This window comes from Passer domesticus, chromosome 10 (assembly GCF_036417665.1).
Source record: "Passer domesticus isolate bPasDom1 chromosome 10, bPasDom1.hap1, whole genome shotgun sequence".
Classification (NCBI taxonomy): domain Eukaryota; kingdom Metazoa; phylum Chordata; class Aves; order Passeriformes; family Passeridae; genus Passer; species Passer domesticus.
The window spans coordinates 22878577-22892464 of NC_087483.1; the positions used below are offsets into that span (position 1 = coordinate 22878577).

Here is a 13888-nt window from a genome sequence, read left to right on the forward strand (position 1 = left end):
ATTGTAATGTTTCCCAAGCTTCCGCTGTGTCTAGATAGAGGAGGTTTCATCTTTGTGGAGGATTTCCATGCTTGTCTGTGTGTGGTACAGTCACAACTTTAAATGTTTTTTAAATGTAGTTACTGTCTTTGATATCAAGGGACTATGTGTTCAGATATACGCTCACATGTCCAACTAACTGAAAGCCTCAATTTGTGAGAAGAAGAAAAGCGAGGCTGGGGACACTGTACAAACGGTGTTTACACCACTGAAGTGCTTTTGAAATGGAAAGACTCTGCATGAGGAGGCTTGCAGCTATGCCACAGCCTTGCCGATACCAGTGAGGAGCTCATCTTCAATGTAGTGTTGAACGTAGGTGGCAAAACTGTAATTTCTCTCTTTTTTTAAAACTATTTTTTCTTCTTTTATTTTTGAAATTTTCATCTAAGCGGCAGTTTCTTGTACTATAGTGACTCCTGCTGGGAGAGTTAAGTTGAAGTAGCTGAAGGTCTCTTACAGATATATCAACTCCCGGCCAGTAAAAAGATGTCCTAAACGCAGGAGATGGAGTTAAACTGTTCCCCTACCTTGGACGCAATGGCTTCTTTCATCACTAAGAACAAACCCCTAGGTTTTACAATTGAGACTGAGAAACTAGTACAGTACTTGTACAATTTTTGATCTACAGCATCACGACGTGAAGCTGCAACAATTAGATGTAAAGGGTCCATTCATGAGGAATAACATCACTTTGACCCTTTGTGTTAGCTCCTACTGCTAATCTTTCCATACGCGTGAACTTACTTTCAATTTGAAGAAGATGAAAAAGTCTTTTGCAAAACCCCAATACTGTTTTCTGATCTATGTACCTGAATGTAGAAACGTAGTCTTACCTCGTTTTTTTCCACTACAAGCCAAGCTACTTGTAATCCTTCCAAGCCTTTAAAGGGGACCTCCCTTGTTAGCATCTCCCAGAGAACCTGGAAGAGAAAAAAAGAAAAGAATTTTTATTTCTGTACTTTGTATTTTAAATACATTATTAAACCTTGATACAGCTCTATTCTGTATCCAATTACCAGGCAACCAGTTTTCATTTGCAGGAACTTGGACCAGTGTTTGTGTGCAAGATCCTCTCACAAAATTAATTTGAATGTTTCTGCTTTTTCCTCTACAGAAAAGCCAAGATGAAAAAACTAGGTTGCTTTTTTACTATCTTTGTACACTATAAAGTTCACATTTGGCAACTGGCACTTGGGAAGACAACGCTCTTCCTCTCCTTCTCAGCTCCAACTAGGCATATCTTTGCTTTGTAGTAATTTTTCATTTAAAAATATTTCTATGCGATTGCAACCAGTGAATATGATCCAAAAGGTATTTAGCTCCTTTGATATGCCTATAAAAATACAATTTTGCAATCAAAACTGTAATTGTTTATCTCCAAGTATGTGATCGTATTAAACTAAGCAATATACAGCATATAAAAAATTACTCTCTTCTCCCTGAGTTTTTATAGACATGCTGTCCTTAGATAGAGAAAGATCTCCTAGTTTTGCATGCTTGTAGCCTTTTGGTAACACAGTATCCAAGAATCTGAGCTACTCTGTAGAAAAGAGTTTGGCATCATCAAAAAGGCTTCAAGTCAATGAATCCAACTTGTTTTTATGCCATTGGGACAATATATTGGTATTCAACCAAATTAATAGCACTTGGTACCTTCACTTTTATATGTCTCCCTTTTTTTTTAACAGCAAAACTTTCATATACACATGTTGTTGTAAATATCTACAAACTTTTTCTTCTGCTCATATATCAAGTATAACAACAACAACAAAGAATCTTTAATGCAGGATTTGCCAAAATGCATTAAGATCCTTATACAAGTCTCTATATCCTCACTGTTTGGGTTAGTGCCCAGGTTTATTCCAGCTGCACCATTTTGACTGGATTGTGGACAGCTATGAAGATAATGAAAAAGCAAATGGAACAATATTGACAGATGGAGGGCAAGCAAAAAAATGCATTGAAGCAGAGTTGGGCCTTTAATCAAGTGAACAGGGTACTCCAACAATAGACCTATTTGAATAATTCTGCTTAAGTCAGAAGACTGATTAGTAAAGGTAAGGGTATCTTGGAAAAATAAGAACAGCTTTTCTGAGAATTAGAAATATATGGGGAGAACTATCACAGACCTATTCAATTACCCTGTTAGCCTCAGTTCAATCCTTTCAGAAGGAAAAAAAGGCACCTCAATTGTAACTCAAATTATCTCCTCTCTACTGGTAGAGAAAAAAAATTAATTGTGAGGGAAGGAAAAAAAAATTACCAGTCCCATGTACTTAAGACAAAAAAAGCAGTGTATAAAACAGTCAGTTTAAAACAAAGGTTCCTGGACCAAATCAAACGTGGCTGAGCAGCCTTGCAGAACAACTTCATCTGTTGGGACTGTGCCATGAAACTACAGAGGAAAAATCTCAAGTTTGCACATAAGATAGAGCAGTATCTAAATAACCTTCCAAGTAAAGAACATAATGAAATACATTTTAAATGTCTTCAAGAGCCTTGAGCTGGAAAACTACTGCTGTGCTATCCTTCTTTCAGAAGACTGTAAATTTTAAGAGCTGTCTTGTTTCATTCATGCACATATGTTTGTGCAGAACATTTTGCACCGAATTCCTTTATCATGACACCTTTAGTGTTTATTTCCACTGCCCAAACAGATCACTGCCTCCCTAAACCAATAGTGCTAGCTAAAAACTCTTCCAAGACTGCACACAGTTGAAGAGGAAAACAGCAATTTGACACAATATGAAGGATTGTTCTTGATGCCTTCATTTTACTAATAAATGAAAGTAAAAGATACAAAAGTGGGATGTTGGAAACCTTTGCATTTACTTACACAGGTTTAGAAAATATTTTAACAACAATGCAATTTTCATATTCAGACCAAATGTACAGAGAAAGCCTTTCCTTCCAACGTGACGTGTCTCTATGTTCAGCTTTACAGGAGTTTCAACCCCTTCTCATGGACTAGCTACCCTGAATCATCAGCTAAGGTAATGACTACATCAGCAGTCTTTTAAAAAGCATTCTCACTTGCCTCTTCCTGTCCCCAGGGTGATTCAGCAGCAGACAAGGACCTCAGCCTAACATACCCCAGCCTCTCTATTGTGAGGCACTCTCTGTTTATTTTCAGAATTGGCACCCCAGCTCACTTCATACGGACATTATTTTATCTTTCCATTCTGGTGTATAATCTGATTGAGACTGACATGGTTCGCTTCCCCTCCCACCTGTGATGGTGAGGATCACCTGCTTTCCCAATCACATCACATCTCTGTGATGATGGACAGCAGGTGCTCACAGAGAAAACTGCCAAGCTAGAAACAGTGATGAAAAACAAAGTAAGGCAAAGTAATATAGTGCAGTAAACTGCAGCCTCTGAAGATGCTGGACTCAGTTTTGCATATAGAGGAAGAGAAAGGAGAGATAAATGTATGAATGTTCACCCTGTACACAAACCTGATGCTTAGAAATATGTGGTCTTCAGAAAAAGCTCACACATTTACATGTCAGCTCAGCTGTGCATTTCAATTCCTATCCTCTCAATTATGTGGCAACAACCCAAAGGAAAAACTAAACCCACAACACCTCTACCCCATCCCCTGTCCCCCCACTGATGCAAAGCCAACAAAGATTCAAAGAGCCATTTGGATAGGGGAACATCCAAGTAAGTAATCTGAGGAAAACAAAACACACTGAACACCTTCGCTGAAAAAAAAAATGCTTTGTCTGGCAGGAAACTGTTCACAGACAATGGTCAGGAGCCACAGTTAGCAGAGGTACAGCATAAGCATTAGCATTGCACTCACAGAGGTACTGCCCTTAGGCATGAAAATTAGGTCTGTCTTCTCTGCATTGATCCAACTGCAGTTAGAGATCGCATCATTCTTTTCAAGTAGGGATAACCCCTGGAGCTGGCCAACATTCCCTCTATAAATAACATATGTTCTCATAACTAAAGCAGTGTTTGAACAGCTGCTACATTTAATGGCAGTCTCTAGGCCACCAATAGCCAATTAATCGTTTTACTTATTTGTTCTTGTAAGTGATAAAATAATTCAACTACATCGGATGAGCTTTCTGTGATTAAATACATTTATACTGATACACAAACAGACACTGTGGTGCACTACAAACAGTTCTGCCAGGATAATATATTCTGAGCATATGTCTTCATGATTTTGAACAGCTTTTAGAGTGACACTGTCATTCCACATACACTTTCCTATCTGGCAGAGATAGCAAGGAATGACAGAGATGGCAAGGAATAATTTTTGAGCAACACACAGTGACATACAAGTCAGTTTCAGGGTTGATCACTTGTTACACTTGGTTTTAGTTGTTTAGATTACAGACTTGGAAATGGATCAGAAAGGGGAACTACAGCATGGCTGAAGGAAAGTGTAAGATCTGTCTTTGTGTGGTAATAGGTTCTCCTTGAAAATTTAGCTTTAGCATTTTATGACAGTATTATAAATTATTGACTATGTATCTCAGAGAATACATAGGCCTGTTTAACCACCCACGAAGGGCAGGACAAGCTAATCTAAACATTAGCTACAAACACGTATACAACTGTTCACAAAAAGGAAAATTCATTTCAGCTGAGAAGCAGCTCAGACCTATGAGGCTGCAGAAAGACTTCAACATTTCATGGAAAAAAGCTCTTGCACAGCTTAAGCGGAGTATCTAAAATCACAGATGGGTTTGTAGAAAGAAAAGACTGTCAGATAAAAAAATAGAAGAAAGGAAATTAAAGAAAACCACGGGAAAGATGACAAACACTGCAAATGAAATATCTATTCCTAGCATCTTACTAGTTTACATTTGAAAGGATTCTGTTCTTTGTTAAGAGGACTTTAACTGAAGTAAAGCAGATTTGTCTCTCTAGCACAAAAGCTGCTGGCAAGTGTTATGCTTCAAAAAGGGATTCTTTACATTTTGTTTTTATAGATGATCATAACTTAAAGAGACAAAAATACCCTTTCTCAGATTCCTTGTTTTCAGACCCCTAGCTACTTCCCTGGTAGTTATAACACTTGTTATAGGGAGATTCCAACTTTCAGTGTTATATTCAGGCCATTTCATGCTGGTATAACCCCTTAATATTAGTTATTTCAGAAAGAGAGAACTTGGCCACTGCCATTCTTCATTTCTACCTGTCTATCTCCTCTGAAAATGATGGTGTTCCAAGACTAGAGTTATAAAAAGAATAATTACTTCTAAGTGCTTATGAATTCATAAGCTTCTACCCACAGTACAACACATTAATTTAAAAACAATATATAAAAAATCATGGGTCATTACTAAACATTCTAAAGTAGCACTACATGCCCATAACAATGTAAAAGCACTCTGGTAACACTGAACTGTTTTCATAAGGAGGATAGTTCAGTTTTACCTCCAAGCACAGAACTGTCAAAGGAACCTGACTTTTTCAATGAGGTAAAATAAACTTTTCACAACAGTTTCCAAGGCACTGCTAATACTTGACATGATAAGATATTAAACAATTTCCTACCTTCTCCCACTTTGAAAACATTACCTTAATGTTTTGAAAACATTACCATATTTCAAACTAGGATGACTATGTGAGAAGTTTGAACTATAAAACCATGTCTGGAATTTTTTCTCTAACATTGTTGTTCAGTTTTGAAACTGCAATGTTCCCCTTCACTGGACAATACATGATTGCTTCCAGTAACAGTTTACATTAATATTTGCATTTGTTAGCTTTTGTTCTCTTACTCTTTGTGACCTAGTTCAGTTAAGCAAGCAAGGATTTTGAATCTGACAGTATAGGCTCCTTGCAAACTTTCACTGATAAGTGATGTCACATCATGTCTCAAAAATTCTTCTCACTATAAACAACTGTTTGGCAAAAAGTTTAAGTCACCCTCCACTGAGACAGCAGCCATAGGTGCTAGCTTAAAACCACAGTGCCTCCCTCACATCTACCTCTTCCCATTCCTCAAAGAGAAAGAGACAATACTTGGCAGGTAATGAAGAATTTCTCATTCTGCCACCCACTGCTGAATCCAAACAGAAAAATGGTTAATGAACCAATATGCATGGAAACTAGAGCTCCACTTCCTTTTCTTTGCCCCCAAAGGAAATACTCTTTACTGTCCTCTTCCAGAGAGAGGCTATGGGGTTAGGCACACAACTGATGCGACCAGCAGGGCTATTTCTAGCCTACTTGGTATTGCAGAGAAAAACTAAACTAGAATTTAACTGTGGACAGAGTAAAGAAATTCACATTACCGAATACAAAAACCTGACATTCTTATGAACTATACCTGATTCCCCACCCTTCAGTAAAGCAGTGCTGGGCTTCTATAGTTTCAGATGGGGTCTATTCTCACAGATAAGTGATAGCAGTGTGTAGCTATGATATCTTATGAGAAATCCTCTGCTAGGATTTTTTCTTTCCTGAGGCACTCAGCTCCTCAGGACAGGAAAAATCCTAGCAGAGGATTTCTCATAAGATATCATAGCTACAGCAGTGTCTTTTAAATAATTGAGCAAAAGAGCAGTTGCTTTTTAATTAAAATCAGTGACACTCTATTTTGGGGAAAGCGCAATGCTAATGTTACCCCCCTATTACAAGACAAACTTTTTCTCTTTGGTTCCACAAAAACAAAAAAACACAAGCAGATATTCATGATGCTTTCAGTAGCTCCTGAAAGCCTTTGGGCATATGCTGAATAATTGTGGCACTTCCTACACTGGCATGCTGCTAATCTAATCAGATGCTACTAAACATGCAAGATGCTATGTTCTTCCTATCATTTTCAAGCATGTCATTATAAATGATGCGTCAGTCTTAGAAGGAACTGCGGTGTTTCTTGTTGCTCTTATTTAGAATTGCTGTAGTTGCAGCATGTGAATTCTGTCACACGGACAAACTGCCACAATGCACAGTGAGATGAGGCACTCACCACTCCGTACGAGTACGTGTCACATGTTTCAGACACTGGAAGACTCTGAATAACTTCTGGGGCCATCCATGGGAAAGTGCCCACTAATGACATGTGTGTCGTATGGGAGTGGAATCTTGAGGCACCAAAATCACAGATCTGGCAAAAAGAAATAAAATATTAAACTGGTATAATGAGTATTTCTGCATTCATCAGACATGGAAACATCCAGTCAAGCAGCAATATCCCTCTACAAATAATTAAAGTGTTCATACCTTTAACACACCATCAGCAGCTATAACAACTGAAAATGAAAAAAACAAAAGGTTACAAGAATGCAAAAAGCAAGCCCAGTACATTTTTATAGCAAAATACTTCATTTTTCAATAAGACAAATGACCCTAAGGTGAGCCAGCATCTGAATGTGCACACCTGTCCTGGTGTCATTGAGAAGCTGACAGAACATCTGCTGAATATCTGCAAGTCTCTGAACAAATGCAAAACCTTTCAGGCATTACTGAGTTAAAAGACAGCAACACAGATGAACCTCATTTTCCCCAGAACAGTTCGGTTCAACAAGAGGCTCTCTGAAAGAGTCATTAATAAAAGAAGAAAAGCTTCAACCGTGGTGAGACCTGGATGTTTCTTGACTATTACGCATTATTGAAATCTGTGCATTATTAAAATCTGTGCCTCTCCTATCCTACCACTAGTAGTAGAAGTTTCATCTAAAAGGCAATGTTCAGCAATTTCAGAAACTACTGTCAACTGCTAAGTGCAGACTCCACACTGAATATGTATGACTCAAAAGCCTGAATATCTGTCAAACCTCAAAAAAAGCCACAATCAAGACAAGATTTTCTGATAAGAAATAATAGGCCTTATCCAGTCTATTGTGTCTGGTGTCTGCCAGCCTCTCCTCATATTCAACCTTTCCAGATAGAAAGAAGGAGTGCCCAGGCAGTATCTGAAGGCTTCATCAGCTTTCATGGCCAGTCATGGCCAGCAAGACACAAGTTGGAAGAGCCCTTCTCCACAGTGCTCTAGATGATGCCAGATCTGTAATGAACTTCAGACAGGCTCAGGACTGGGAGGAGGGAACCAGATTTTCTGTGCCTCAGCAAGTGCAGCTTTGATGACAACCAAGGTATTAGCTAGTTCTGCTTGTTCAAAAAGCTCGGGCACAGATTTAAATGCCACATTAACAGGTGACAGTAAATGCAGAGTATTTCAAGAGTTTTGCTGCTTTACCATTCCTGGACTTCAGGTCCCTGTGGATAACTTTGACTGGAGCTTCCATGTGTAAATAGTGCATTCCTACACAAAAGAAAGGAACAAATCTGGTTAGACAGGCTGAGCAGGGCCATCACATTTCTGCAGTCATGATTCCTGGTTCCCACTAGTTGTACTCATTACAAGTTGCCATACCTGTGTGCCATACTGACGTGCTGAAGGACAACCAAAGCTTCCCATCATCCTTGAGTAAAAAGCACTAACCAAAGCTCACGTGTCTCTCAGAGCATCTATTTGGATATGCTAATGGTTTTTAACAACATATGTAGTTATTTTCTCTAAATATATAGTTAAGGAGATGTCTCTACATGATTAAGCCAGATATGAATTTACTTTTTTTTTATTAGTTTACACTGATTCTTGTGTGGTCAGTCACGGAGAACACAAAGGATGGAACAGCTTATTCTTCATTATTATATGAAGAGTTTCAGTATGTTTGCTGAGAATAAGTCCTTAGCTTCCTTAAATGCTCCAAATCAAATCAAATGTAAGGTCAATTACACACTTTATCTCATAATTACACGACATCAGCAAAATTATCCTCTTGGGATTTAGGGGTACACCAGAACTGCCTCATCACAGAAGCTATTTTCACTCCAGAATATTTTTGGATTCATAATAAACAAGGAACGTATTAAAAAGAACAGTGAATGGGTTTTGCTTCTTTTATTTATAGATGTTTGATTGGTTTTGTTACCATCTCAATAAGAAAGACTAGGAAGGTTTTCCTGCCTAAGGAAGCTCTACATTTGCTGGCTGTGTAGGGCAGTATATGCCACTCTTGTTGCTTACCTTTAGCTATGTCAGTGGCCCAGGTCATGATATGATCCATATCCATCTCTTCACTTTTGTTACTATTAATGTAATCAAACAGTGAGCCAGCAGAAGCATACTCTGTTAAAAAAAAAAAGCAACAAACAAGACATTTAAAAACATTGCACCTAACTTGAAAGACATAATAGAAACTCTGCCAGTTCCAGAAAGCAGTCCTCTGGCTTAATGACCAAGCATTTGGGTTCAACAGCCCAATATTATTACCAGTATAGTAGGAGAGTTTATCTGATTATCCCAATGCAGACATAAGCTACTACTAACAAAAAATGAAAAAAACACACCAAAAAGTGTAATCATATAGAAAAACAGGCATTAAAATGAAAAGGCATTAGAAAGGTCTGGCATCAAGAACGATCAGGCAAAGCAGTTCAAATTCCAGAGTAAAAGGTTGTGCATGCTCCTTGGTCAGGACAAGCAGATGCTTCTCTTAATTTCCCATAACTGCACCCACAGAATCCCACAGCAGGATTCTGGGGTACAAACAAGGGCATTTGGGGCCCACTGGTGTTTGGAACTGGCAGGAGGAATACAGTCTGACTGTCAGAGTTGTGGGGCTTAAAGCAGGAATAACAAGCTAGTTAGCCCTACACATATTTAGGAGTGAAACTGGAGACAACTCAAATCTCTACAGTACTACTTTCATATAAGCTAAAATTGTTACTTTTTTAAACAGTGAATTAGCCACTCTTGATCAGAAGAACAATTAACAGATGAGTTTGGTGATATCAGACTCATCTTATTGTTTCCAAAATCAGAGGATACTCCCCACTGATAAGCAGTACTGTGTATAAATTATGCCCCATAAAAAACCCACAATTTTTAGTTGTTTTTTTTTAAGTAAAGCCACATTCTAAATATATAATGCTCTGTTACAAACAAAGAGTTTGCAAGTAGAAGGTTTCCTATTTCCCCATGGAGAAACAGAACAGCAGATCAAATAACTTGTTCATGAAAAAACAGAAGGATGAAACCAGAAGTCTAACCCTGAGATAAGCAGGACAGATTTTCTTGTGCTGCAGGTGACCTGCAGTAGTTTAAAGCCTGTAGCTCTTCTGCTCAGCATTTATTAATATGAAATATTAATAGAAATAAGTTTTATCTTATTTAGAATTCATTCATATTTCACCAAAAACACAACAGGAGGTTTGCAAGATGAAACAGCTGATACATTTTCTTTTATCTGTTTGCAATGACAGGGAAGACAGATGCCACCCAGTGCAGCAAAAGTAGCACAAAGACCAGGGGGATACACGGAGCAACTTAAACCTTTTGTCCCTCTCTCCCAAGGCTATTCAATGTGCTTCTCAGGCAGAATTTAGAACCTACCTAGAAGACTCTCAAAATCTTCATATTATTTCAAAGCAGCCACAAAATCACTGCCTTTAAGACTATAAAATGTGTCTGAATTTTGTTAATAATAATAATATTAATCAATGATTGATACATGATAGTGTAAATGCATACAAAAATTTCCATTGTGCCTAACCAAAGAAATCAAAAACACTGGGAGATCACTGTGTGGGGAAGGAAACTGAGACCAAACTGAATCTGCAGCCTAGAACGTGGCAGGTCAGATGGGAAGACTCCAGTGCTAAATGAAAGAGGGAGAAAATAGCAAGTCCTTTGAAAGTAAACACTCAAGTGCAAGTCAGCTTTGGATCACTGCTGCATAACCTCCCACTGCAAGGACAGACGTGTTGCTTCTGATGTCACCGAGAGAGGAGTAAACTGCTGACCTGCACATTTCCACAATTAAAACAGAAGCTTTTTTTATGTCATGATGTCATTATCTGTCTTATAAATGGATTCTTCAGGAACAGGTTGGCTGCATGCTTTGCATGCCTTTACAATGCATAATTCGATCCATCAGGGTCAGGGGACAACTCAGCTCCTTCAGCCCTTTGCCACTTTGTGTGAACAGAGGCAAGTAAGCTTCAATCAACAATGCCCCACTGTTAGTATTTCTTTATCTATTTATAAATATATATATCTAAAAATATATTTCTAAATATATTTATTGTGCCACAGATATTTACTAGGAGCTTGTGAATTTGGAAAGCATATTGCAAGGACAGTTTTGCAAATAATGAAAAAGAAACATTTGCTTTAGAAAGAAAAGCTCTGATTGCCTTCCTGGACCCACCCTGTGATGTGGTGGCATACATATGGTTCTGTGCATTGGGGGCACAAGCTCTGAGAACCTTTTGGGATGAGGGTGCTGTGACCAAAAGCCATATCTGAAAACTACATATTGAGAGATGGTCAGTAACATCTACAGTGATGGGATCCATGACAGCAGCTCACAAGGCAGCAGGATGAGCTGGAACACTGACATACATCCAAGGAGGAAAACATATTTTTAATTCTACATGAGATATTACATGCAGCTAATGCTCAGTACATGCTAGTACTTGGCTGAATGCTCTCATCTCCATCACTCTCAAGAAACACTAGTTTCTCAAGATTTCTTCTTATTTGGGATTTTCTCTCTCAAGAAACGAATCTCTGACTAAACACAGGATTGTCTGCAACACTGAAGGCCATCCAGAAGATCACAAAGTGAAAATCCCTCTAAAAGACATTTGAAGTGTAATTAACATTTCTTTTATCAGTAGCCATTCTCTCATTTGAAAATGGTGTGGGGGAATGGAGCCTTGCCTCCTTTCCAATCCACAGGACTCCAGTCTCCTTAGAAGTTGCAGGGAGAATCAACAGTTTGCTAAGAAATCCCCAAACCTCCTTCTTCTTTAGCCAGGTGTGATCAGAGTTCCCTGTGGAACAAACCTGTTGAACTACACACCATAGTCTCTTTCTCACAGGCAGCTAAAGAGTCCCCATTCTCAACAGCACAGTGGATTACATCAGTTGCTGTCTGTCCTGTGACTGGTAAGCAGGTTATATGTCCTCCAAACACTGACATTTTGCAAGATCAACCCGAGGTTTTCTGATCTAGACATCATCCCAGGTCATTGATTACACCTCTCCTTTGCTACTCTGCTTGCTGGTTTACGCTTACATTAAAAAGGATAGTAAAATTACATTGCTTGATTTATTAGCTTTCTATTAATTTTATTGCTTTCAGAAGGAATTCAAATTCCTGTCTGTATGCCATTATCAGTGCATTTCTAAGTGGTGCAGACTGTGGTCACCCATGCACCTCTGGAATGCTGTCTGCCACACCATGACCTCCAGTAGGCTGATACTCCTGGAGTAAGCAAAGCTCCCCATGCCCTGAAATGCGCTGCATTTCAGATTACACTGCCATCTGCTGTGATAAGCAGAAGTCTAAGAGGCAGGTAGAAATAACTGAATTTTCACAAGTTCTGACCACCAACCAACAAAAACCTGACTGGCAGTGACTCAAATTTGTGTTAGATTGTGCCACATGCAAAAGACTACCCTTCACACTGAGCTTTGAAAGTTAGAGACATGCCAAAACATGCCTCCTAATCCAGGCTTTCATGGGTTTTATCTCTCCAAACATTTGTTTGAGCAGTTGGGAAATGTCTTTGCTTTGGGTTTACTTTCTACTCCTATCTTACGTAGTTTGTCCCATACAGGAAAGGGAGAAAATTCTATATCTGGACCATCTCCCAAGATAAGAGCAGGAAGCTTAAAATGGTGATAGGATAAAACCCCCCACCAACAAAATACCCCAACAATAACACAAAAAGCAACTTCCGCATAATTCTAGGAATATCAAAACAAACAAAACCTAGTTTCCTATGAATAAAGGGAGCTGTCTTACAATGCCTTATTAACCCTTGACTCTATTTCAAGCTCTTCCCATTGGGAACCTCACAATGCAAATTCTCCTACTTTCAGTGCAGGCAGAACTCATGGGGCAGCTTGGCTCTGAGCAGACACCCAGCCCGCCTTCCTCACAGAACCAGCCAGAACTTGTATCATGAGAACCTCTACTTTTGTGACACACCAATTAGAATGAGAAAGCAATTCTCCAAACAGGGTAAGAGAACACAGTGAAGGTACTGTTTAAAGGAGTCCTGCATTTGTGCACTAAGAACACCCTAGGCCTCACCTGCCCCCATGCTGCCTCCAGCTATGCTCCCAGACACGTTCCCACCTCCTGCACTCCCAATCACATTGAGGCAGGTAGTGCCAAGCACTCTTAACATTTAAAGAAAACCAGAACAATTAATGAAACACTGCAATTGAGTAACACTGAAGATAACCTTGTAACATTGCAACTTCACAGAGTCGAGAAAAAGGTCAGACAAAATTCCTTACCTGTAACTATGCCATAATTTGGAGGTTCAATGACAGCTCCATAGAACTGAATGATGTTTTTGTGACTGAGCACACTGAGTATTTCTGCCTGTTGAAAACAAACAAATAAACAAACAAGTTAGACAATTCAGAATGGTTCGTTTACTATGATAGCTTATTTCATACCCCACTGCATATAGACATATACAGCATGTTATGTGCATATATATAAGCACACATATACCTAGGAAAGACTGTTCACAAATGCTTGGCATTTGAAAACCTAGTGAGAAAGTTTGGCAGATTAATGCTTTGTATGTTTGGGGGGGTGGGAAAAATAGATGTGAGACTATTCTTTCATGGCCAAGGCACTGATGTAGGAAGTTAAGTCTCTGGAAAAACTGAAGATCTTGGAGAACTTTGTTCCAAGAAAGATGTGGGATTTTTGGCAGAGCAGCAGCAGTCCGATCCAGAGTTTGTGTTTATGCACAAAGTACCATGGGTTCAGCGAGTCCAGCACTCCAGGCTGTTACAGCATACCATGCACACAGAGCTCCATCCAATGTTTACTGGAA

At 38.9% G+C, this 13888-nt stretch overlaps 1 protein-coding gene across 9 annotated transcripts in view; it reads right to left on the reverse strand.

Annotated features, from left to right (window-relative positions):
- Nucleotides 1–13888, reverse strand: part of MAP3K20 (mitogen-activated protein kinase kinase kinase 20) — a 101738-nt gene that overhangs the window by 58763 nt on the left and 29087 nt on the right. For all 9 annotated transcript variants that reach the window (XR_010369261.1, XR_010369260.1, XR_010369257.1 and 6 more), the window contains exons 3-8: nucleotides 13335–13422; nucleotides 9045–9146; nucleotides 8211–8276; nucleotides 7235–7263; nucleotides 6981–7118; nucleotides 873–959 (exon numbers count right to left, since the gene is read on the reverse strand). Coding sequence is in view for 3 of the 9 variants with exons in the window: in XM_064434413.1 (XP_064290483.1) it covers nucleotides 873–959; nucleotides 6981–7118; nucleotides 7235–7263; nucleotides 8211–8276; nucleotides 9045–9146; nucleotides 13335–13422 (510 nt within the window). In the remaining 6 variants the exon portion in view is untranslated. The remainder of the gene's footprint in view (nucleotides 1–872; nucleotides 960–6980; nucleotides 7119–7234; nucleotides 7264–8210; nucleotides 8277–9044; nucleotides 9147–13334; nucleotides 13423–13888) is intronic.